At 43.6% G+C, this 24474-nt stretch overlaps 1 protein-coding gene across 1 annotated transcript in view; it reads right to left on the bottom strand.

Moving 5' to 3' along the window:
• Positions 1 to 2281: 2281 nt before the first annotated feature.
• acbd4 (acyl-CoA binding domain containing 4) overlaps positions 2282 to 24474 on the bottom strand; it is a 51004-nt gene continuing 28811 nt past the window's right edge. The window contains exons 8-11 of the mRNA XM_078424641.1: positions 23097 to 23370; positions 19063 to 19268; positions 11297 to 11347; positions 2282 to 2404 (exon numbers count right to left, since the gene is read on the bottom strand). Coding sequence (XP_078280767.1) covers positions 2291 to 2404; positions 11297 to 11347; positions 19063 to 19268; positions 23097 to 23370 — 645 coding nt within the window. The 3' untranslated portion in view covers positions 2282 to 2290. The remainder of the gene's footprint in view (positions 2405 to 11296; positions 11348 to 19062; positions 19269 to 23096; positions 23371 to 24474) is intronic.

Genomic DNA, 24474 nt, shown 5'->3' on the forward strand with positions numbered 1-24474 from the left:
ACTCAGCTGCTTAGGCTTAATGTCTGCCTCAATAGACCAAATAGAGATCTGGAACTTCTTCAAAACACATGGGAGAGTCCGGTTCCACTGCAAAGTAATGCCCACATTAGGAGAGTCTGCAAATCCTTTCCTTGCTGTGTAGTTCCGGGTTTTGTATTGATCCCAGTTGGAACGGTCGGAGAGAGGGGGTGTGACTGTGGCCAGTATCCACAACTTGGCAACAACAGCTTAAAGACCTCATCCTGGGAAAGGGGGATTGACAGCTACAATGTAAACAACAGGCCCAGAGACCTGCGGGTTTGTTGGTTAATTGGCCTCTGTAAATTGCTCTTACTTTGTTGTTCAGATTAGTTTATTGTCACGCGTACTGAGGCACGGTGATAAGCTTTTTTTGCTGCGTGCTCTCCAACCAGCGGAAAGACTACACATGATTACAATCAAGCCGTCCACAGTGTACAGATACAGGATAAAGGGAATAATGTTTGGTGTAAAATAAAGTCCAGTGAAGTCCGATTAAAGATAGTCCGAGGGTCTCCAATGAGGTAGATGGTAAATAGACACAAAAAGCTTGAGTAACTCAGCGGGACAGGCAGCATCTCTGGAGAGAAGGAATGGGTGATGTTTCAGGTCAAGAACCTTCCCCAGAGGTAGCAGAGGTAGGTGTAGCTGTAGTCATGGGATGGTTCAGTTGCCTGATAACAGATGGGAAGAAACTGTCCCCAAATCCAGCAGAATGTGTTTTCACACTTCTGTACCTCTTGCCTGGTGGGAGGGGAGAAGAGGGAGTGTCCGAGGTGAGACTCATCCTTGATTATGCTGGTGGCCTTGCCGAGGCAGCATACGTAGGTAGTGAATATGAGAGTGGGATAACATTGAACTAATGTGAATGGGGTGGTGATTCGATGGGCTGAAGGGCCCGTTTCCATGCTGTATCTTTCATTCAAAAAGCCATCCACTGAATGTGTCACTGTTATTAAAGGGCCTATTTCTTTGCTGTATGACTATGAGTTATTTATGTGTAGGAATAAAACTGCAGATGCTGGTTTAAATCGAAGGTAGACACAAAATGCTGGAGTAATTCAGCAGGTCAGGCAGCATCTCTGGAGAGAAGGAATGGGTGACGTTTCGGGTCGAGACCCTTCTTCAGAAGGGGCACCCATTCCTTCTCTCCTGAGATGCTGCCTGACCCGCTGAGTTACTCCAGCATTTTGTGTCTACCTATGTGTTATTTATGATCGCTGAAATTAATACTACCCGGCAATCAAATTTACTGTCATTTTTCTGACCTCCCTCTTATCAATTCCCATGACTATCTTAATTAAACCAGCCCTTAATTTTATTCATGAGGGAATATAAATCTTGTCTATGAAACCCTTCCTTATAATTTAGGCTCATAACAATATTATTCTACTTTATTCAATCTCAAGGGATGGAGATGCAGGCTCCAAAAAGATTGCACTTTTTAAGCCAGTTGTGGAGTGGTCTCTGGAACAATACCCCACAGTTTGCTTGTCTAATGGTGGTATTGCAGGATAGGCACAGGCCACAGCAAGAAGCTCTTTAACTTCACCAACATCTTGGCTCGGTATTCGAGTGAGAACCCGGAGAGCCAGACAACTTTTTTTTTCCTGAAGAACGGTCCAGACCCAAAACATTGCCTGTCCATTTCCCTCCACAGATGCTGCCTGGCCTGCTGAGTTAATCCAGCAGTTTGTTTATTGGAACTCACTATTTGCAGTTCCTTGTGTCTCAACTTTTGCTACTGCAAGTTATGGTTATTTTAGGTCAGACCTCAAGAGTGCGAATAAAATCAATATCTTGCACTCACATTGCCATGCTTTTCCTGCAAAGGCTTGGATTGCCAAAGCAAATACATCTTGACGGCATAATGCAAGAGTGCAGTACATGGAGCCACGCATGCGGATCAGATGAATACTAGGAAGCTGACTCCTATAAGGTGGCGCAGTGGTGGTGTGGTGTGGCTGCCTTACAGCGCCAGAGACCCGGGTTCGATCCTGACTATGGGCACAGTCTGTACAGAGTTTGTACGTTTTCCTCGTGACCTGCGTGGGTTTTCTCCGGTTTCTTCCCACACTCCAAAGACGTACAGGCTTGTAGGCAAATTAGCTGGGTATAATTGTAAATTGTCCCTAGTGTGTGCAGGAAAGTGTTGGTGTGTGGGTGTCGCTGGTCGGTGCGGACTCGGTGGGATGAAGGGCCTGTTTCCGCGCTGTATCTCTAAACTAAAATAAAGGCGGCCTTCCGCAACACAGACACTTACCATGGTTTCTCAGGTCCTCCTCCTGCGCAGCAAGGCATGGACAATCCACTGAGCAACGAAGGGCCACAAAACCAGAAAGAACAGGGTGCGTCTGGATGGGCTAAAGAGCCACCTGGAAGTTCTCTAAAAGTAACAGAGAATGAACCGGCTGTGATAAATCATAATAGCGATCGTAAAATTACAATCAAACGAGTCTTCCCTTGCCTTCCCTGTTCCGAAGAAGACAGTCCCCTAATAATTTCCCCATTTTCCTTGCCGACAATAAAAATGGTTCGATGGTTCAATAAATTTCCAATGGTTCAAACATTACATACTCGAAATGTTGTGTGTTATACAATCTGATAACCTTCCCACCTCACATAGCAGACTGATGCATCCGACGTGCGAGAGCTTGGGACAGTTGCTACGTATCAGCAATTTCTTTTTAAGGTGTAGTAATCCCATATTGGACTGTAATAAATATTTCTGATTGAGGTGTGAAAGAGACAAGAAACATGGCCATGAAGTGTGGACATATCGGAAGTAATCAGTATGGTTTCAATGGTCATTGAGAGTTGACGAGGTGGGTGACCAACCTTGGTGATGATCCGAGATCGGCTTGGGAAACAGAGCATGGAACCTCTGTGCATGGAAATGGAAGGGCTGCTGCTGGAGGCGATGAATGTCATGCTAGCGGAGGTCGCAGGTTGTGGTGTCAGCAGAGGCGACCGCGGGAAGCCTGACAGCAGTCGGGTGAGCTAGCCGGTCAGGCGCGGCCTGTGGCAGCTACATGGAGCAGCAGCAGAAGGAGCCGATGGCAATGCACTGGGCCAGGCCAACCCCTACTTCATTGTAGACGGACACAAAATGCTGGAGTACCTCAGCAGGACAGGCAGCATTTCTGGGGTGAGAGAGAAAACGGGGACTTATAGATCAGTTAGCCTGACATCGGTGGAGGGGAAGATGCTGGAGTCAATTATTAAAGAAGTAATAACGGCGCATTTGGATAGCAGTAAAAGGATTCGTCCAAGTCAGCATGGATTTATGAAAGGGAAATCCTGCTTGACTAATCTTCTGAAGTTTTTCGAGGTTGTGACAAGTAAAATGGATGAAGGAGAGCCAGTGGATGTAGTGTATCTGGACTTTCAGAAAGCCTTTGATAAGGTCCCACACAGGAGATTAGTGGGCAAAATTAGACACATGGTATTAGGGGTAGGGTATTGACGGATAGAGAATTTGTTGGCAGACAGGAAACAACGAGTAGGAATGAACAGGTCCCTGCCAGAATGGCAGGCAGTGGTGAGTGGAGTGCCACAAGGCTCGGTGCTGGGGCCGCAACTATTTACAATTTCTATGAACGATTTAGATGATGGAATTAAAAATACCACTAGCAAATTTGCAGATGACACAAAGCTGGGTGGCAGTGTGAACTGCAAAGAGGATGCTCAGAGGTTGCAAGGTGATTTGGACAGGTTGAGTGAGTGGGCAGATGCATGGTAGATGCAGTATAATGTAGATAAATGTGAGGGTATCCACTTTGGCGGCAAGAAGAAGGAGGCAGATTATTATCTCAATGGTGTCAGATTAGGAAAATGGGAAGTGCAAAGAGACCTGGGTGTTTTTGTACACCAGTCACTGAAAGTAAACATGCAGGTACAGCAGTCAGTGAAGAAAGCTAATGGCATGTTGGCCTTCATAACGAGAGGATTTGAATACAGGAGTAAGGAGGTCCTTCTGCAGTTGTACAGGGCCCTGGTGAGACCCCATCTGTAGTATTGTGTGCAGTTTTGGTCTCCTAATTTGAGGAAGGACATCCTTGCTATTGAGGTAGTGCAGCATAGGTTCACGAGGTTAATCCCTGGGATGGCTGGACTGTCATATGAGGAAAGATTGGAAAGACTGGGCTTGTATTCACTGGAATTTAGAAGGATGAGAAGGGATCCTATAGAAACATATAAAATTATAAAAGAACTGGACAAGCTAGATGCAGGAAAAATGTTCCCAATGTTGGGGGAGTCCAGAACCAGGGGCCACAGTCTAAGAATAAAGGAGAGGCCATTTAAAACTGAGAAGAAAAAAACCATTTTCACCCAGAGAGCTGTGAATTTGTGGAATTCTCTGCCACAGAGGGCAGTAGAGGCCAATTCACTGGATGAATTAAAAAAAATAGTTAGATAGAGCTCTAGGGGCTAGCGGAATCAAGGGATGTGGGGAGAAGGCAGGTACGGGTTACTGATTGCAGATGATCAGCCATGATCACAATGAATGGCGGTGCTGGCTCGAAGAGCCAAATTGCCTACTCCTGCACCTATAATCTGTTTCAATGTATAGAAGGAATGGGTGACGTTTTGCATCGAGACCCTTCTTCAGACTGGAGTCTGAAGAACGGTCTCAACCCGAAATGTCACCCATTCCTACTATCCAGAGATGCTGCCTGTCCCACTGTGTTATTCCAACATTTTGTGTCTATCTTCAGTTTAAACAAGCATCTGCAGTTCCATCTTACATCCGACTTCATTGATTCAGCACCGCCAGGACATTGGGTCTTAAAGTGAGAAAATAATAAATTGCACATTTCCTTAGGCCAAAAATTGGACTTTTCAGAGACTTGGAGATTGGAAGATGATACCGGAATGTGGTGCCCCTCTGCGTGCTGTTCCCGAAGAGAGTCTACTTACAATCATTTCATTGTTCTGCCTGTGTGTGCTTGTACTCATATGGAGTATGATTTGACTTGACAGCATGCAGAACAAGCTTTTCACTGTATCATGGCACACATGACAGTAATAATCTAAAGTAAACTAAGAAAAAGCTCAATCCAGGCTGATGTTCTAATGAAAAACTGAAGACATCAGTGACTTTGGGTCAGATGTAAAAGAGCATCCACTCTTGGGTAAAACAAAACTTTACATGTTGAAGGAGGATCTGGGGTAGAAGAATGGGGGTTGGAGGAGTGAAATGATGAAACCATTATCCTCTCCAGAGAGCAGCACTGCGGCACAGTGATGGGAGGCACAGTGGCACAGCAGTAGAGTTGCTGCCTTACAGCGCCAGAGACCTGGGCCAATCCTGTCTACGGGCATTGTCTATACGGAGTTTGGCCGTTCTCCCAGTGACCATGAGAGATTTCACCGGGTGCTCCAGTTTCCTCCCACATTCCAAAATGGTGCAGGTTTGTAGATTAATTGGCTTCTGTAAATCCCCTTAGTGTGCAGGATAGTATTAGCGTACGCCCGATCATTGGTTGACGCAAACTCGATGGGCTGAACAGTCTGTTTCCACGCTGTATTTCTAAACTAAACTAATTTACCACTCAATTAAATATTATCAAAAACTAATGATCAGATCACAATCACATTGCTGTTTGCAGGCATATTGGCTTTTTTCTTCATCATAACTGACTATGCTACAAACGTATTTTATTTTAGTACAAACTCTGCACAGACATCACGTGTAGTTGGGATAGAACCCAAGTCTCCAGCGCTGTAAGGCAGCAACTCTACCGCTGCACCACTGTGCCGCGGTACTTCACTGATTACGAGATGCTATGTAACATCAGGAGAATATATAAAGCCTATATTCCTTGCTCTAATATTGAACGGGAGGAAGCTATTGCCTATCTAAAATTTAAGGTTGAATGAAAGTAGCCGTGAAGTCAAAAGAGACAACGAACTGGTAAAAGCCACAAAAACTAAATGTGAAAACTAATTTTATGACGATGCCAAGGGCACTACACTAGAAGGAAGGCGAGGAACAAATCTTTGTGAAAATTAAGGAGAATTGACATACAATGGGCAGAATCCCAAAAGGTGTTGTTCCACAATGTGCAATGCTGGTGTTTTCTCTTTAGATAGTTGTAAGTGAAATGGGGCATAGCTGGAGGTCAGCACCAGAAAATCTCAGGTGATTAAAAATCACCCTGCTTTTTCAGCAAGGATCTAGGTTTTTTTTTTTGAGGAGGTACAGGTAGAAAAGATGGAGGGATGGTGGTTGACATGAGCAGACCAGCTGGCATGGTGAACATTTAAAAGACATTTGGACAGGTACACAGACAAAAAAGCTTTAGAGGGATATGGTTCAAATGGAAGCTGCTGGACCCAGTACAGATGGGACATCTTTGTCAGCATGTGCAAATTGGGACGAAGGGCCCGTTTTTGTGCGGTACGACTCGGAAACAGTGTACAGATTAGATGGACAGACACACTGTGGTGCAGTGGAGGAAGTGATGTTGGGTGGTGGGGAGAGAACCAGGATATTGTTGCTGAATACAAATACATTATTCTTCATTAAACTGTACTTAGGGCTGATATAATCAGGGAACAAGATTTATTTAACATTGAAAATACCAGCTCCAGATTTACAAAAAGATGGATTAAAAACAATTTGAAATATATTTAGACAATATAAATGTAAACTGAAAATTCAATAGAGCATGAAAAAATGAAATGGCTATGTCAAATTTTAAAACCATTACATTCGGGAAAAAAGGTACAGTACTGGGATGTTCCAATTAAATTGTCTATTTGATTTCTGATGCGCGCAGTTCACTAAAACCGTTAATAACCAGCTTTCATAAACATAATACATAATTTTGCAAAAAAGACAAATGCAAACATAGGGGAGCAGGTTTAATGTCAACATGATTACATTAGTAATCATGTCTTAGATTGCCTTTCTAAGACATGAAAGATATGTATCTTGTAGTCATCACCTCCGAAGAGTCCACCAGGGACTACACTGGAAGTTGCGAGAGTGGGTTTGGTCTAGAGGGGGTTTTGCCGTCTGTGGGCCTGGATGGAGGTCTTGAAGGTTGCGTAGGTGGGCATGTCAACAGAGGATTGTGGGAGGGCATTCCAGAGGGAAATTGCTTCAGGGAAAAAAGACTGGATGTAGGGAGTAGATGTGTGTTGTTGAACTACAAAACTTGCTTGTTGTGGCTTCTTCTGGATCTTGTTGTTTTCTCTTTGACGTTTCAGTCAGCGTCGAGGATCGATGTCCTTGTTGATGATCTTGTGAAGGGTAGTCAATCTGAGCATCTGGCGTCTGGTTGCAAGGGAGTCCCAGTTTAAGTCGGTGAACATTTTGGTTACATTGGATTGTCGTCGGAAGTCGCTGTACACAAATCAGGCTACTCATCGTTGAACATTTTGAAGAACATCTTTATTTTTCTTGGGTTCCAAGCAGCAGAGGCATACTCCAAGTGCGGTTGGATTATTGTTTGGTACAATTTTTTAATAATTTTGGAACAATGGTGGAAGTTTCTCTGGACGAATGAGCATCTTCGTGGGTTTGTTTGCAGCATAATGTGACCGCTTATCCCACTTTAGGTTGTTTTGTATAAAGGCACTAAGATATTTGTCTTCAGTGACTTCCTGTAAGGTTTCGCCAAGCATAGAATACTTTGCTGATCCTGGTTTACGTTTCCTGGACACCCTCATCACTTTACATTTTGATGCATCAAAACTCTTGCCCCATTCTTTGGACCAGTTAACAAGGCTTGTGAGGTCAGACTGAAGAGAAGTTTCATCCTCTTGAGAATTGATGGCTTTATATATGATGCAGTCGTCTGCAAACAGTCTTGTGGTAGATTTAACAACTTCAATAATGTCATTTATGAATAGGATAAAAAGGTGCAGGCCCAATACAGTGCCTTGAGGGAGACCGCTCAGGACTGGTTTCTATGTTGACGCACAACCGTTGACTATAACCCTCTGGAGACGGTCAGTGAGAAAAACTTTAATCCACAGAGATGTTTTGTTCCTAATACTGTGATACTTGAGCTTCAGTAGTAAGCGCTGGTGGGGCACAACTTAAAAGACCTTACTGAAGTCCAGGATGGCAATGTCAGTCGTCTGGTGATTATTATGGTTTGTAGTCAAGTCGTGAAGAGCTGCAATTAATTGTGTACCACAAGATGTGGATTTTCTAAAAGCATGTTGAGCATCAGTGAGAGTGTTTTGTGAAGTCAGGAATTTCATAATCTGGCTGTCAATGATGTGTTCCATTAGTTTACAACAGATGCACGTCAATGAAATGGGATGGCAGTTAACCGGGTTGGACTTACAGCCTCTCTTATAGATGGGAGAAATATTTGCTCTCTTCCAGGCAATGTGCTTTGGTCCAAACTCTGTTTAAAGATGAACTGCAGGGCAGGTGCTAACTCAGCTGAAGCAATCTTCAGGGCAGCATTTGGTCATTCGTCTGGTCCAACAGCCTTGTTTGTTTGAAGCGCGACAAGCAATTTCTCAACACCATCACCAGTGATCTCCAAGTCTGGCACATCTGGGCACAGACTGGTTGTTAATGAGGGAAGGTTTGGGGTCTTCACTTACGAAAACACTTTGAAATTGGTCGGCGAGTTTGTCAGCTTTGGATTGGTCGTCCACAAGTATCTCATTTCCAATCTTCAGTGTCTGAATGCCAACATTGCCTTTTCTACGAGATCTTATGTAGTTCCAGAATTTCTTTGCATCATGCACCTGCAGTTGCTGCGACGTGCACATTAATACACAGACTCATCCCAGTCATTCCAATTCAGAAATAATCTATTGTACACGGAGTGTTCGAACACCTTTAAGAATGCGGCACAGTGGCTCGGAGGTAGAGTTAATGCGCCAGATACCCAGCTTCAATCCTGACTACGCATGCTGTCTATATGGAGCTTGTACCCTCACCCTGTGACTGTGTGGATTTTCTCCCACGGTGCTCCGGTTTAACTCACAATCCACAGTATACAATCCACAGTCCACAGGTTTGTAGGTCAGTTGGCTTCGGTAAATTGCTCGTAGTGTGTAGGACGTGAAACTGGAATAACAAAACTAGTGCAGGGGTGATTGTTGGTCGGCACAGACTCAGTGGATCGAAGGGCCCGTTTCCACGCTGTATCTCTAAACTAAATTTCACAGTTGGCAGAAAGACATTGCACCAATATGCTTTAATCAAAATTCCCTAAGTGTTGAAAACACACGTCAATTGGAATACACTAATCGATCTACGTTTTATGAAAAAGATTATAAATGTGCAGACGATTTCTAGAGAGCTAATAGTATTTTCATTAGTTTCTCGTTCTCTCTTTTTAAAAAGATTCAAAACTATTTGGTTCGGAAGAGAGCCTTAGTCTTTTCAGCTGAAGCAACAAAACCTTTTAAGGCAACTATGATCACTAGGCATTATTTAAAGAAGTCAGACAATAGATTGCAAAGTCTGTAGATATTTCTCCTAAACCTTTGATGCAAGAATTTTTTTACTAGTTATCTACTAGACAGACATCATATTTCAGTTCAAGAATGATTGGAAAACTAAACAAAGCAATTTTAGATCAGTTAATCTAACATCAGTTACGGGCATGTTCTCATTATTTAAGTAGCCACTTAAATGTATTTTAATGGATGAATCCAATTGTGAATTTAACACAATAAAGGTGTCTCAAAGAGAGCTTGGTACAAGAATTTAGATATAGGCTTCAAGAAATAAAAATGTATGAGCACAAACAGAAAAAGCTAATGAAAGATTAGGACTGGTTCAAATGGACATTCCAATGGGCCTGCAAGAGAGCGAACCAGAGCCTTGCCTTCCACGTCCTCAAGGTTGGCTGTGGGAGGCATCCTCAGGGCACAAAGGCTGAAGGTGGCCGGGTGAGGAGAGGGACAATGGTTCACTGGACAATATGGACAAAGGCAATGGATGAAGGCCCTGCAGAAGCCTGGGGCTGGCCTGGATCAGGCACCGTTCCAAAACACTGAGCGCATGGACTGGACTGCACTTTGATAATGGTGCCAAAACCTGCCAACTCTCGCACGCAACGTCTCAGTGGACTATTTCTTTGGCGCTTTGTACCAATCAGGGATTGTACTTTAAGTATGGCAATATTTTACTGAACTGTTTGAAAAAAAAGAATTTCGCTGTACGTCTGTCCATGGGAAAATAAAAACACATTGACCATTGGGGAGATTGAAAGTGAATTTCACTGGTGCCAAGTGATAGGAAGCAGCCCTCGCTCGCCTGCCTCGGGCAGTGAGCCTGGTTCAAACGATTTGAAATGATCTTACTCTGCGGTCTCGGGATTGGAACTAGTCTTCTATTTGTTTCATGGGATTGTAAGAAATCTTCTGTTGTTAGTGTTGGCTTTAAGTTATTTTTTAGTTTAGAGATACAGCGTGGAAACGGGTACGGCAGCCAACCGAGTCTGTGCCTACCAGCAATCCCCACACACTAACGCTATCCCACACACGCAAGGGACAATTTACAATTTTACCAGTCCAATTAACCTATACGTCTTTGGAGTGTGGGAGGAGACCAGAGCTCCCGGAGAAAACCCACACGATCACAGGGAGAACGTACAATCTATGTACAGACAGCACCCGCAGTCAAAATTGAACCCAGGTAAGTCAATTATTATTTGTAAAAAATAATTTGACTTAAGTATAAAGGAACACAGTTATAAAATGTATTTATAACAACAGGAATTTGGTGCAGGAGTAGGCCACAGCTATTCTGACACTTAATAAGATCACAACTGATCTGATTGTAATCTCAAATGCACATTTCTGAGTACCCAAAGTAACCTTTCACCCCAACTCTGTGTTGTTCAATGAACCTTAGTCTGTTTCCTGTATATTGTGCAGTAAAATGAATGCATTTCACAGCTTAATCTGATGACATTGTTCTAAGGGTGTTACATTTAGTATTTGTTTTTGGTGTGGAGATGTTGGAATATTTTCTTGTGATCCCCAAAGCACGATGCCCTGGACAAGGTGAATTTATTATTTTCACAAGACGCAGAAGAACATAGATTTGAGTTCATCAGAGACGGAGATTATTGTGTTAATGTCAGGAAACACGTTTACAACCTGTTCTTCCTATTGTGCTTCAGAGAGAGGTTAGTGAGGAAGAAATCAGCCTTTACAACATTAACAGCAGCATGTTTTTTTCAGTGTAATTGTGATATCAAATGTAATGTCCATTGCAGGCAAGAAAACACTGATATTTAAGAAAGTAAGATATTATTAAAATAATTACTCTCATGACATTATTCACCTTAAACAGAGTCATTTTCAAGCATGAAGGTTGTAACTCAGTTGCTTCCATCTATAATAAGAAAGTAAAAATAAGTATTCATCATAAAAACATCTCATATTTCAGTAGGCTGTGCGTAAGAATTGCATTACAAGGCTTGTTTTCAAAGTATTCAATGATCTGCCCATGGGTGGACCAAGCTTGAAGTGAACGTATTTGTGGGAATGAGTGTTAAAGAAAGCAAACGCAATGCTAGCATTTATTTCAAGAGGGCCTGTAGACAAAAACAGGGATGTAATGCTGAGGCTCTATAAGGCGCTGGTCAGGCCTCTTTTGGAATATTGAGAGAAATTTTGGGCACCGTATCTGAGGAAGGATGTGCTGGCTCTGGTGAGGGTCCAAAGGAGGTTTGCAAGAATGATCCCGGGAATGGGTAGGTTAACATATGATGAGCGTTTGACGGCACGGGGCCTACAGTATATTCGCTGGAGTTTAGAAGAATGAGAGGGGATCTCATTGAAACCTACAGAATAGTGAAAAAGTGGATGCGGAGAGGATGCTTCCACCCGCGGGAGAGTCTAGGACTAGAGGGGGGTCATAGCCTCAGAATTAAAGGAGGTTCTTTTAGGAAGGAGATGAGGAGGAATTTCATTAGTCAGAGGGTGGTGAATCTGTGGAATCAATTGGCACAGACAAAGTCAGTGGATACATTTAAGGCAGAGATAGATAGATTTTTGATTGGTACGGGTGTCAGAGGTTATGGGGAGAATGGGGTTCGGAGGGAGAGATAGATCAGCCATGATTGAATGGCGGAGTAGACTTGATGGGCCGAATAGCCTAATTCAACTCCTATCGCATGATCTGTACATCTATTCCAGCGTTTAGTTCCTCTCTCTTGGTACTTTGTGAGAATTTATGGTTAAAGCAGGCCCAAATGACCAAATATTCAAGGCCACATACCATTGCAAGAAAACATAAAACGTTTCCACCTACTGCTCAATATTTCTAATTATTAATAAGCACAAGTTAAAGTTTAGTTTAGTTTAGAGATACAGTGCAGAAACAGGCCCTTCAGCCCAACAAGTCCCCACCGACCAGTGATCCCCACACACAAACACTATCCTACACAATCCAAGCCAATTAACCTACACACCGGTTTTCTCCCACACATCTAAAGATAGACAGAAGATCTCGGAGAAAACCCATGCAGGTCACGGGGAGAACATACAAACTCTTTAAAGACAGCACCTGAATAGCCTCATTCTTTGCCATTAGGAAGATTGAACCCAATACCTTGAGTTATACTGAAGTTCTCTAGGTCTAGTTTGCAATACCACTGTTTCTATTCTATCCTGAATTTCCAGACAGCAATGAACTTTCCAGTTCAGCTGATTGTGACTATCAAGGGGGACATTGGCATCTTCACTTTACTCAAAGTAAACAGTATGAAAAAAAAACTTTGAGACACAAAGAATTGCAGTTGCTGGTTTACAAATAGGAGACAAAGTGCTGGAGTAACCCAGACACATCTCTGACAAATATGGATAGGTGATGACTGAAGAACGCTTCCAACCCAAAACATCATCTATCCATGTTCTCCAGAGAAACTGCCTGATCTGTTGAGTTACACCAGCACTTTGTGTCCTCTTTTTTTTAAATTGAGAGAGAAAAAACCTTGACGTGTAGGTTTTACTCAGGGTGAATTAAAAAAAACCTTAATTCTCTTGAGTTGGTATTAATCTCAGAATATGGCGCAGACAACTATTCCTGGGCGCACCTGTACAGGTGATGTTACTGCAGGTGCATCATCACGCAATGCACATCACAATTGCACCAGTTCAATATTAATCACAGGTCCTACTAGCAGGAGTAGAATTCTGACTTTGGTAAGGCAAAACAAAAACCTGCCCCAGATCCCCATCTGCTGATCTTTCTTGGGAATGTCATTTGTGGAGCTCAGAAAGAGGGGAGAAGATCTGGCTTGGTTACTTTGACCTCTTTTGCTGAATAGTCCCTGAACAAGCTGAATAGGACACTGTCAAATTGCTCTCTGCTGTACTAACACAGTCCTTGATAAGTCAGTGACTTATGGAGAAATAAATATAAGGGGATAAAACCCTAGAGAGGAAAGTGTGAATTTTCACAGGTTTTGCCACACCAGAAGTAATTTGCTTTGTGAAGTATTAACCAGCTACTAATCATAATACATGCATATTATCACTGGATATGACACTAATAATTTTGTACTAATAATTATATTCTGAATATTCTGATTCCACAAGTTTAATTGCACTACAGAAACGATGCAGTTTGAATAGTAAGTAGTTGTGCATGATAGTTTTTGCAAAAAAGTGTAACAGCTCTTCCCAATATGGACTGCTGTTGCAAAATACTGAAAGTAGATTGCTGAATTACAGTAACATACAGTAAACAAGAACCTCAATTGGAAAATATCACACCCTTCCACTCACTTCAACATGAAATAGATACATTTTGAATTCAAATGATTATCAGTTGTATGCTGTGCTAACATCAAAAACCTTGGAACAGATCTAGGGATTAGTTGAGAGTCTAGAGTGTCAAGAATGTTTAGTTGTCATATGTACCAGCGACGGAACAATGAAATCCTTACTTACTGCAGCTTAACAGGCCCGTAAACACAACAACACACAGATCATGTAAAATACAAACAATTAAATAAATTAATAACCGTAACATTAGCTAATCATAATAGTTCAAAAACATAGTTATGTTTTTTTTTTCTGGAGCATTGGAGGCTGGGGAGAGACCTGATAGATTATTAAAAATCATGAGAGGCACAGATAGAGTAGACAGTCAAAACCTTTTGTCCCCAGAGTGGAAATATTAACGACTAGAGGACATAGTTTTAAGGTGAGAGGGGCAACATTTAATGGGGATTTACGAGGCAAGTTTTCTTGTGCGTATAGAGTGGTAGATGCCTGGAATGCGCTGCCAGGGGTGGTATAGAGGCAGATACAGTTGTGGTGTTTGAATGGTTTTCAGATAGGCAAATGGATAGGCAGGTTTATGGATCAAAGCACAAGAGATTACGTTTTATCTGTCATCCTGTTCAGTGCAGACATTGCGGGTCAAAAGCCTATTTCTATGTGGTACTGTTTTATTTTCACTGTGCATGCAACAGGTTAAAACAATTATGCTGGATGTAGACAAACACCGCAACTTGACTCCACCCGAGCAAGTGCAGCATCTGTGACTTAACGCAATGGTTAACAAACATATGTTATGTATTGAAGTAGTAGGGTTTTTCATGCACCACATCAAGTGACACAGTCAAGGCTATTAACCACTGTGGGGGGGGGAAGGATTACAGACTGCCAGCAGGACACCATCACGCTGTAACGCTGCCAGTATGGTTCCCATGCCATTGAGCCCCTGATCATCATTGTGGGAAAGCTCTCTGCAGCATCCTGGCTAGGGTCCCTCATTTGCTGCCCTGTTTCTCAGTGACAGGTCTAGGAGCTGACCACCAGCCAGACTCTTGGCTCCAGGACTAAGCAAAACGTGCGAGAGAAAATTTGGGGAAATTCATAGGACTGAATGAATCGAGCATCGTGTTAGCAAATGAAATACGTCAGAACAGCAGGCGGCTTGCAGCTGGAAGTGGCACTGATTTTCAGCAGGGAGGATGATGTGCAGAGATTTTTGAACATCAACAAAAAGGTCAGCATTTTAACTGTGTTCTGCTGATTTCCCCTGACCATTACCTTGGTGATTTGTTGCGAGTAGATTTATCACTTTAGCTCTGGTGACATGATTGACCTATCAGGGATACCTGGATGACGTCATTCCCTTTGCCACTTTGTTTAGGGAAGACTGCAGCAAAACATGCATCACCGATCCCACGACTTATTATCGTTAGACTTTCATGAGGCAAACCGGTCGGTCTCTGCACTGTCGGGGTCAGACAGGGATTTACCACCACATGGTCCATCCCATCTTGCCGTTCCTGTCGGTTCTCACCCTCATGGTCATGACCTCCGAACATTCACCGCCCCCGTCCTCAATCGTGATCCAGCCAACTCCATTTCCAAAGACCAATCCCTCTTGTGTCCTGGTCGTCCGATCTGGTGACCCACCAAACCTCGAGTCCCCACCCTCAGGACTAAGTCCACTTTAACCAACAAAAAAAAAATATCACTATATATCTGTTCCTTATGAAAATCCTTAATATCTGCCTGTCCTGTAAATCATTTCACACTATGAAATGCGATGATATAGAGACAGAAATTCAGTGTTTTATTCCTCGATAGCTGTGGAACAAGAGGCAGGCTGCTGCACTTTAGTCCCCTGAAGATTGGGGCTGACTCAGGTTACACATTAGTGCGTTGTTTACCAAAAATGCAAGATTGCAATTGTTCCCCTGTGCAGTTTCACCACCATTAACGACTGACAACTGTCAGAACTTCTACGAGTCTCCCCTTTATCTCCTTGTTCATCATTGAAGATGACATTTCCCCCTCGTGTCAGTAACATGAGTTGCATTGCAGTGCCCACATTGATTACAGTGTGTTTGTAGGCTGCAGAGACTGGAGCCCCATTAATGAATGACTCTCTGCCTTTTGACAGGACAGCACCCGGGTGGCACAGCGGTAGAGTTGCTGCCTTACAGCGAATGCATTGCCGGAGACCCTGGTTCAATCGACTACGGGTGCTGTCTGTACGGAGTTTGTACGTTCTCCCCATGACTCTGCGTGTGCTTTCTTCGACATCTTCGGTTTCCTCCCACACTCCAAAGACGTACAGGTATGTAGGTTAATTGGCTTGGTAAATGTAAAAATTGTCCCTAGTGGGTATAGGATAGTGTTAATGTGTGGGGATCGCTGGTCGGCGCGGACCCGGTGGGTCGAAAGGGCCTGTTTCCGTGCTGTACCTCTAAACTAAACTAAACTAAAAGCACCCCATTTCAGGAAGGATGTGGAGACTTTGGAGAGGATGCAGAGAAGGTTTACCAGAAAGATGCCTGGATTAGTGGGAGCATTAGCTACAGTGAGAAGTTGGACAGACTTGGACTGTTTTCTCTGGAACACGAGGTTGAAGAGAGACCTGAGAGAAGTGCATAAAATTACCAGAGGCACAGATAGGGTAGACAGTCAGAGCCTTTTCCCAGAATAGGGAAATGAAATGCTAGTGGGCTGAGGTGAGGAGGGCAAAGTTTAAAGATAATGGTTGGGGCAAGTTGTTTTTTTAACTTTTACTCAGAGGGTGGCAAGCGCCAGGGATGCACTGCTGGGGGTGGTGGTTGAGGCAGATATGATAGTGGCATTTAAGAGACTTTTGGATAGCTACATGGATAGGCAGGGTATGGAGGGATATGGATCACAGGCAGGAAGATAAGAGTTGGTCTTGGCATTGTTCGGCACAGACGTTGTGGGCTGAAGGTCAGAACCACAGAATTAAAGGATGTTCTTTTAGGAAGGAGATGAGGAGGAATTTCTTTAGTCAGAGGGTAGTGAATCTGTGGAATTCTTTGCCACAGAAGGCTGTGGAGGCAAAGTCAGTGGATGTATTTAAGGCAGAGATAGATAGATTCTTGATTAGTAAGGGTGTCAGAGGTTATGGGGAGAACGCAGGAAAATGGGGTTCGGAGGGAGAGATAAATCAGCCATGATTGAATGACGGAGTAGACTTGATGGGCCAAATGGCCTAATTCTACTCCTGTCACTCATGATCTTATGTGCAGCGTAGGTTCACCAGGTTAAATCCCGGGATGGCGGGACTGACATATGATGAAAGAATGGGTCAACTGGGCTTATATTCACTGGAATTTAGAGGGATGAGCGGGAATCTTATAGAAACATATAAAATTGTTAGAGCATTGGACATGGTAGATGCAGGAAAAATGTTCCCGATGTTGGGGGAGTCCAGAACCAGGGGTCACAGTTTAAGAATATGGGGTAGGCCATTTTGGACTGAGATGAGGAAAAAAAATTTCAGCACAGAGTTGTGAATATGTGGAATTCTCTGCCACAGAAGGCAGTGGAGGCCGATTCACTGGATGTTTTCAAGAGAGAGTTAGAGTTAGATTTAGCTCTTAGAGCCAAGGGAATCAAGGGATATGGGGAAAAGCCAGAACGGGGTACTGATTTTGAATGGGGTACTGATTTATGGCTCGAAGGGCTGAATGGCCTACTCTCCTGCACCTATTTTCTATGTTTCTCTCATGCTGTACTGTTCTATGTACTATGAGGGCCATGCTCTCCTTTTCCACACTAATTTGTACGATGCCACTGCCATTTCCTGGAGGGAGTGGGGCTATTCTAATTGTGACCCGATTCTCACCACGGCCCGTCCACAGATGGCGCCATCCACGGTCAACAAGGGCTCAGATTTTAACTCTGGCACATAATCTTCACACAGCTGGGTTTCTGCAACTGGAAACTTGTAAAAGATATAATACAAATCCCTTTCATTTTTTATTAATGTATCAGAGAGGTAGAAAAGTGGGAACGTCAAGCACAGCCTCTTCGTTCTTATTTTTATTCTTTTAAATCTCATTTAGTTTAGTTTCGAGATACAGCGCGGAAACAGGCCCTTCGGCCCACCGAGTCCTCACTGACCAGCGATACCCGCACATCGACGCCTCGTTCGGCTCTTGGGCTGCGGACCGTCGCGGGGTGAGGCTGGGGGGGGGGGGCGAGAGGGTGAGGGGCGTGAAGGATTATCCCATCATTTAAGAAACAGTTAGACAGGTACATGGATCGGACAGGTTTGGAGGGATATGGACCAAGCGCAGGCAAGTGGGATTAGTGTAGCTGGGACATCATTGGCCGGTGTGGGCCTGTTTCCACACTGCATTACCCTATGACTCTATTAACACTATCCAACACACACTAGGGACAATTTTACACACCAAGCCAATTAACCTACATACCTGTTCGTCTTTGGAGTGTGGGAGGAAACCGAAGATCTCGGAGAAAACCCACGCGTTCACGGGGAGAAGGTACAAACTCTGTTCAGACACCACCTGTAGTCGCAATAGTACCTGGGTCTCTGGTGCTGTAAGGCACCAACTCTTCCAATGCGCCACCGTGGCCTTATTCTTAATAATCCAGAACTTCAAAATGGTGTACATGAACATTAATTATGAAGTATTTCTTATCCTGCCTAACTAATTGAAATCCTTTGATTGGATCTCCTAATTCTCAGCCATGTTCAGGATAATTTTTCTTTAATTGATACGCTGGAATTTTGTGAGTCTTTTTCGTCCACTGAATTCCTCCAATTTTTAAATGCTAGAATTTAAAATTAAAGCAATGGAAAAAAAACTCAAAAAAACTAAGTGGGCAATAAAAATATCCCCAGCTCGGAAAGGTCATCAGTATCATCTCTGAGATGGTGGAGGCTGAGGTGAGACCTGATGGATAAAATCATCAGATGCATAGATCGGGCAGACGGTCAGGATTACCACCAGGATGGAAGTGTCAAAGATCGGACGTCATAGGTTTAAAATGAGAGGGATAAAGGTTAAAGGAGAAAAACAGGGCAATTGGAATTATTTTGTCTTTAGTTTTTTTTTAAAAACACAAAGTAGTGGGTCCTGGAACGCGCTGCCATGGGTGGTAGTGGGAGCAAAAACAACAGTGATGTTTATGAGGCTTTCAGTGAGGCATAGTAATGCAAGGAAATGGGGGGGGGATATGGATCATGTGCAGCCAGATGGGATAGGTTTAATTTGACGTCATGTTCATCGTGGCCAAAGTGCCAGTTCCCGTGCCATACTGTCCTACGTTCTGCTATTTGCTCACCTGAGATGTTGCCAGGTTTTCAAGATGGCCGAGCCGCCCTAAAACGTTCTGCATATCTTCCTGCAGGTGAAGGAGAACAATCCCAACCTTGTCATCGAGGCTGGCTGCACCCATTCCTCCGTGTGTCTGTCTTTTGTTGTCCTCCATGTTGTGGACAAGGCCGTTTCTCAGTCTCCGCGAGGACCAGCCTTCAACCTGCCGCAAGCCTGTTGGAACAAGAAATGTCCTTAAACATAATATATGTGGCGGACGCCAAAACAAAGTTGGGATGTAACAAAGAAAACACAAATATTAAGTTAGGGTCTACTTAGATTCTTGAACATTGCATAACACTAACCCCAGCAGCTATAACCTACAATGGTCTGTGTCTTTGGTTGAACTCCACACTTTAGTTTTGCACAATTATGATTACCCAATATGACTGTTACTAATTAATTGTATTGTTGATGTATATTTATCTGTGTGTTTGTGTTAGCAAGCTTTTAAGCAACAATAAATTTAGAATCTCATTGTTCCGTTACAGGTACATGTGACAATTAAACACTTGACTTCCAGTTTCTTTAAAATCACGTTCAGTGTGCTTTTTAGACATTTACGCATGATCCATGCTTATCGTTCTGCGAAAATATCCTCATTTATAAACGAAGCCATTTCCCATAGCTTAGTCAGGGTTTGAGTTGACACAATCACTGGGCGGGAAGGTTTATCATATCATATATATACAGCCGGAAACAGGCCTTTTCGGCCCTCCAAGTCCGTGCCGCCCGTTTAAAGAGAGCTGTCCCACTGAGTTACTCCAGCATTTTGTGTCTATCTTCGCTGCATTTATACATTTGTGTATTCACATTCCAACGATCCATCTGGCCACTCATTTAAGTCAGGAAACAGCCCCTTAGAGTAGCGGATACCCATATAAAACCTCACCCACGAAATCACTGTCATTTGTAAACATCGGCAAGGGGGGCTAGAATTACCTCCCAAAGAACTTCTGGCAGGAGATGAGATCCAGACATCAATCCCAAATCCCACAGCCAAGCATTTTTCCCATACTGATTGCGGACACTGTAACCGTTCATCAGTACACACCTCACTGGAGGAGCAAGCTCCACAAAGCAATGAGAAGACTCCGAAGAAGGGTCTCGACCCAAAATGTCACATATTCCTTATCTCCAGAGATGCTGCCTGACCCGCTGAGTTACTCCAGCATTTTCTGGATATCTGCCCTACTATAGGCCCAGTTTATTGGACTGGATGTGTGCTTTGTCTAAACATTCAAGTCAGGTCGTGCTGTGCTGGCCTGCATTATCGAGGTCGATGCGACCCGGTGACCTTTGGTAGAGGTGGCCGTGTTAGAAGGGCCCTTGACCAGGGATAGGAAATATTAAACAGAAATAGCAACTTTTGCCCCCTGTGCCTTACAATGCAGGTCTCACCATCGCACAATTCTTCCTTCACAACGTCGTTTGATGACAGTTGTATATTTAGAATTGTTATTAGAATGTTTTTTTTTAAAGCAGAATGGTGGCTGGATTAGGGGGTGTTAGCTGCAGGATGGTTTTGGACAGACCTGGGCATCTCTGGAATGCCAGAAGGTACGGAGAGAACTGATAGAAGTATATAAAATGATGAGAGGCATAGATAGGGTAGACAGTCAGTGTCTTTTTTCCCCAGGATGGAGAAATCAAATACTTGAGGATACAGCTTTAAGGTGGGAGGGGGCAAAGCTTACGAGAGATGTGTGGAACAAGTATTTTCTTTACAATACACACAGAGGGTGGTGCGAGTCTGGAATGTGCTGGCGGGGGTGGCAGTGGAGGCAGGTTTGATAGTGCCATTGAAGAGACCTTTGGATAGACACATACTGGAGATGTGCAGGGAATGGAGGGATATGGATCATGTGCAGGCAGACACATGGTGGTCTTGGCATCATGACGAGTACGGACATTGTGGGCCGAAGGGCCTGTTCCTGCGCTGTACTGTTCTACGCTCTGCGGAAACGAGTTGCAAAGGCTCGGTGCTAAACCACTGTATCCTGCTGGAACTGGAGGCCTGTTCTGGTAATCAGAAGCAGCTGCACTCTCTTCTACAGCAGTAAAGCTCAGTCAAGTGTTAGGTGAATGAAAACAAGGAGTTGAAGCAATTTCCACACGAGATTTCAACAGCAGTCATATTTAAATGCCACAGTACCTCATTAAAAAAAAAATCACACAGATTGTTTTAATAGTCCATAGATTAGTGGAAATCAGATGATGCAAACTGAGGGACAATACTCCAGTATTCGATACACTCCATTTATACCATTTGAAGTGGGGAACCTGCTCCATTTTAGCTCGTATAACTCTGAAATAACTGGAAGTAAAATGGGAGCTGCACTTTCCCTCACCAAAACAGAGACAAAAACAATTTTAAATTATGGCTTCCTGTTCTAGCTTCTCCCTCAGAGGAAATAGTTATGTTCAACATCTGAAATAATTCAATCAAATCAATCGCAATTGACTCAAAAGAGCTCTGGCCAGGTTCATACAACCTCGTCTCATAACTTAACCCTTTGGGTCTTGGTATCACATTTGGCATTTTCTATCATTCTTTTGAGGTCCATTAACCAGAACAGAATTCAGTTCTATCCCTAACAAAGAAGAACTGCCTTCCTTTATACTACAAGCGTCAAGAGACTAGAGTGTTTAATTCTCTTATGTACTGACACGGAACAATGATATTCTTACTCGCTGCAGCTTAACAGGCCCATAAATGCAGGACACACAGATAATCTAAATTGTTTGTTTGTTCCTGAACTACAGGCAAAACGGTACACGATAGCGGGACAATTTTAGGCCCACCTTATTCACCGGCGTTCCTTTGGTGCTAATGGAAGAAGTTTCATTAAAATTGGTATCTCTAAATTAAATTACAGATATTTCAGTCAAAACTGCGAGTTCATAATGTTGAATGCAACAGTTTACAACAAACAGATAGTTCCGTGGCCTTTGCCATCACATGCACATAACGAGGTACAAGCCCCCTGTCTCCTAATCTAAACCATATTCTGTTGGGAAACTAAAAGCCCACGGTTGCTCTCGGAATTGAGAAGGAGTTCAATGGATTGTTCTCCTCCGTATAGATCAGGCAAAGTTCAGATGGAAAACATATTCCTCAGATATAAACAAACACCAAAGTGTGTCTGTGAAGGCAGAAGCGATGGTATGGATTAAAAAAAAAAATCCATTCTTGATATTACATCAAAAGGCAAATCTAAGCATGCCCTAAACCAAAGCTCAAAATGTGGGGGGAAACCTGTTACCAGCTATAAAGGTCATTGTCTGAGAGTTAAATATTCATGCAGATACTCCAGCGGCGAGTTTATTTTCACATCTACTGTAGCTAGGAGAGTGAGACTTCAATAGTCATATGTACCAGCAACAGAACAATGAAATTCTTACTTGCTGCAGCTCAAGAGGCTTGTCAACACAATAACACAAAACATAATGTACATAAATTTATAATACAAGGGTGGCACAGCGGTGGAGTTGCTGTGTTACAGCGCCGGAGACCCGGATTCGATCCCGACTACGGGTGATGTCTGTGCGGAGTTTGTACGTTATCCCCGTGACCTGCGTGGGTTTTCTCTGAGATCTTCGGTTTCCTCCCACACTCCAAAGATGTACACGTTTGTAGATTAAATGGCTTGGTAAATGTACAAATTGTCTCTAGTGTGTGTAGGATAGTGTTAATGTGCGGGGATAGCTGGTCGGCATGGACCCGGTGGGCCGATGGGCCTGTTACCGCGGTGTATCTCTAAACTAAACAATAACTTAATGACCATAATACTAGGTAACCATAATAGTGCAAACCCAAAGTCCAAAGGGCAACCAAAGGCAGTCCATAGATGATCTGAGATGTCGAGGACCTTAGTATAGAGATGCAGCTTGGAAACAGGCCTTTGGCCCATCGAGTCCATGCCAACCATCGATCACACCAGTTCTAGGTTATCCCACCTTCCCATCCACTCCCTGTACACTAGGGAATTTTCTACATACCATTTTCCTTGGTTAGCTCGTCAGGTTCCAAGAAATGGGTTGCAAATGATGTTTTTCCTTTCTTCCGACTTCCCACAACTAATGCATGCTCTCCATTGCCATTGCTGCATGAATGTTGGCATTGATGTAAATCGTCAGCTGTGGGCTGGTACCCGGCTGGCAAACCGGCAGGCAGTGCGTCACAGTGGGCATGGGGAGGGTGTGCAATGTCTTGTGAAGCGGAAGAGTCTTGAGAACACGTGGCGATCATACAGCTGCTGCGATTCTCCAACATCTGGACAACACAAGGAAACAAAAAGGTTCTCAGCTGAGCAACTCTTCCCTGAGAATACCCAGGAACACCACAGAAACCTCCACCTTGAATTTGTACCTGTACCTTTTTAGCTTCCTCTTTAAATTAAATAAACTGGACACACATTGTGACTGAACTTGACTCATTTTGTTTAGTTTGGAGATACAGCATATACTCCCACCTCTATTTCTTAGTTCCAGACTCCCTAAACAGATAATGTAAGAATACAAGAAATAGAAGCAGGAATAGGCCATTCAACCCCACATGCCTGGCCTATCATTCAATAAGACCGTGTCTGATCATTTACCCCAGAACCACTTCACTGTACGAAGCACAAATTCAATCAGGACACAAGGAATGGAAATTGATCTCACTATTCCTGCCCCAAGAAAGATCCCTTTAGTTTTCATGATCATGAGATAGGAGGTGGTCTCGGAGGGCAGGATGCTCCTCAAACTGCAGTGCATCCTGGACAATACAGCTCATCCCCTCCATGACACACTGGTCAACCTGAGGAGCACCTTCAGCAACAGATTGGTTCCACCAAGATGCAGCACAGAACGCCACAGGAGATCCTTCATCCCTGTGGCTTTCAAACTTTACAATTCCTCCCCCCTCCTTTGTGGGGTAAACTGAGACTGACTCCCCTCCCCCTCCTCAATCTTTGCACATCCCCCCCAGCCTTTCCACTCGTCATTATAATTTCATGTTTCATGGATTTTCTGTTTTTGATGTCTGTTGGCAGATCAATTTCCCTCCTGGGATAAATAAAGTTCTATCGTATCGTATCGAGTAGAATTAGGCCATTCGGCCCATCAAGTCTGCTGCGCCATTCAATCATGGCTGATCTATCTCTCCCTCCTAACCCCATTCTCCTGCCTTCTCCCAGTAACCTCTGCCACCCGTAAAACCCGTACTTCTCATTTACGCTATTAAATAACTGCATGTTAACTAACAAACACCAAGATCATCCCAGATGCACAAGTAACTGCAGATGCTGGAATCCAGACAACAGCACAGAGAGCTGAAGGAATTGAGCAGATCAGGCAGCATCTCGGGAGGAAATGGACAAAACGTTTAAGATCA

Source organism: Rhinoraja longicauda, chromosome 29, assembly GCF_053455715.1.
Source record: "Rhinoraja longicauda isolate Sanriku21f chromosome 29, sRhiLon1.1, whole genome shotgun sequence".
NCBI lineage: Eukaryota > Metazoa > Chordata > Chondrichthyes > Rajiformes > Arhynchobatidae > Rhinoraja > Rhinoraja longicauda.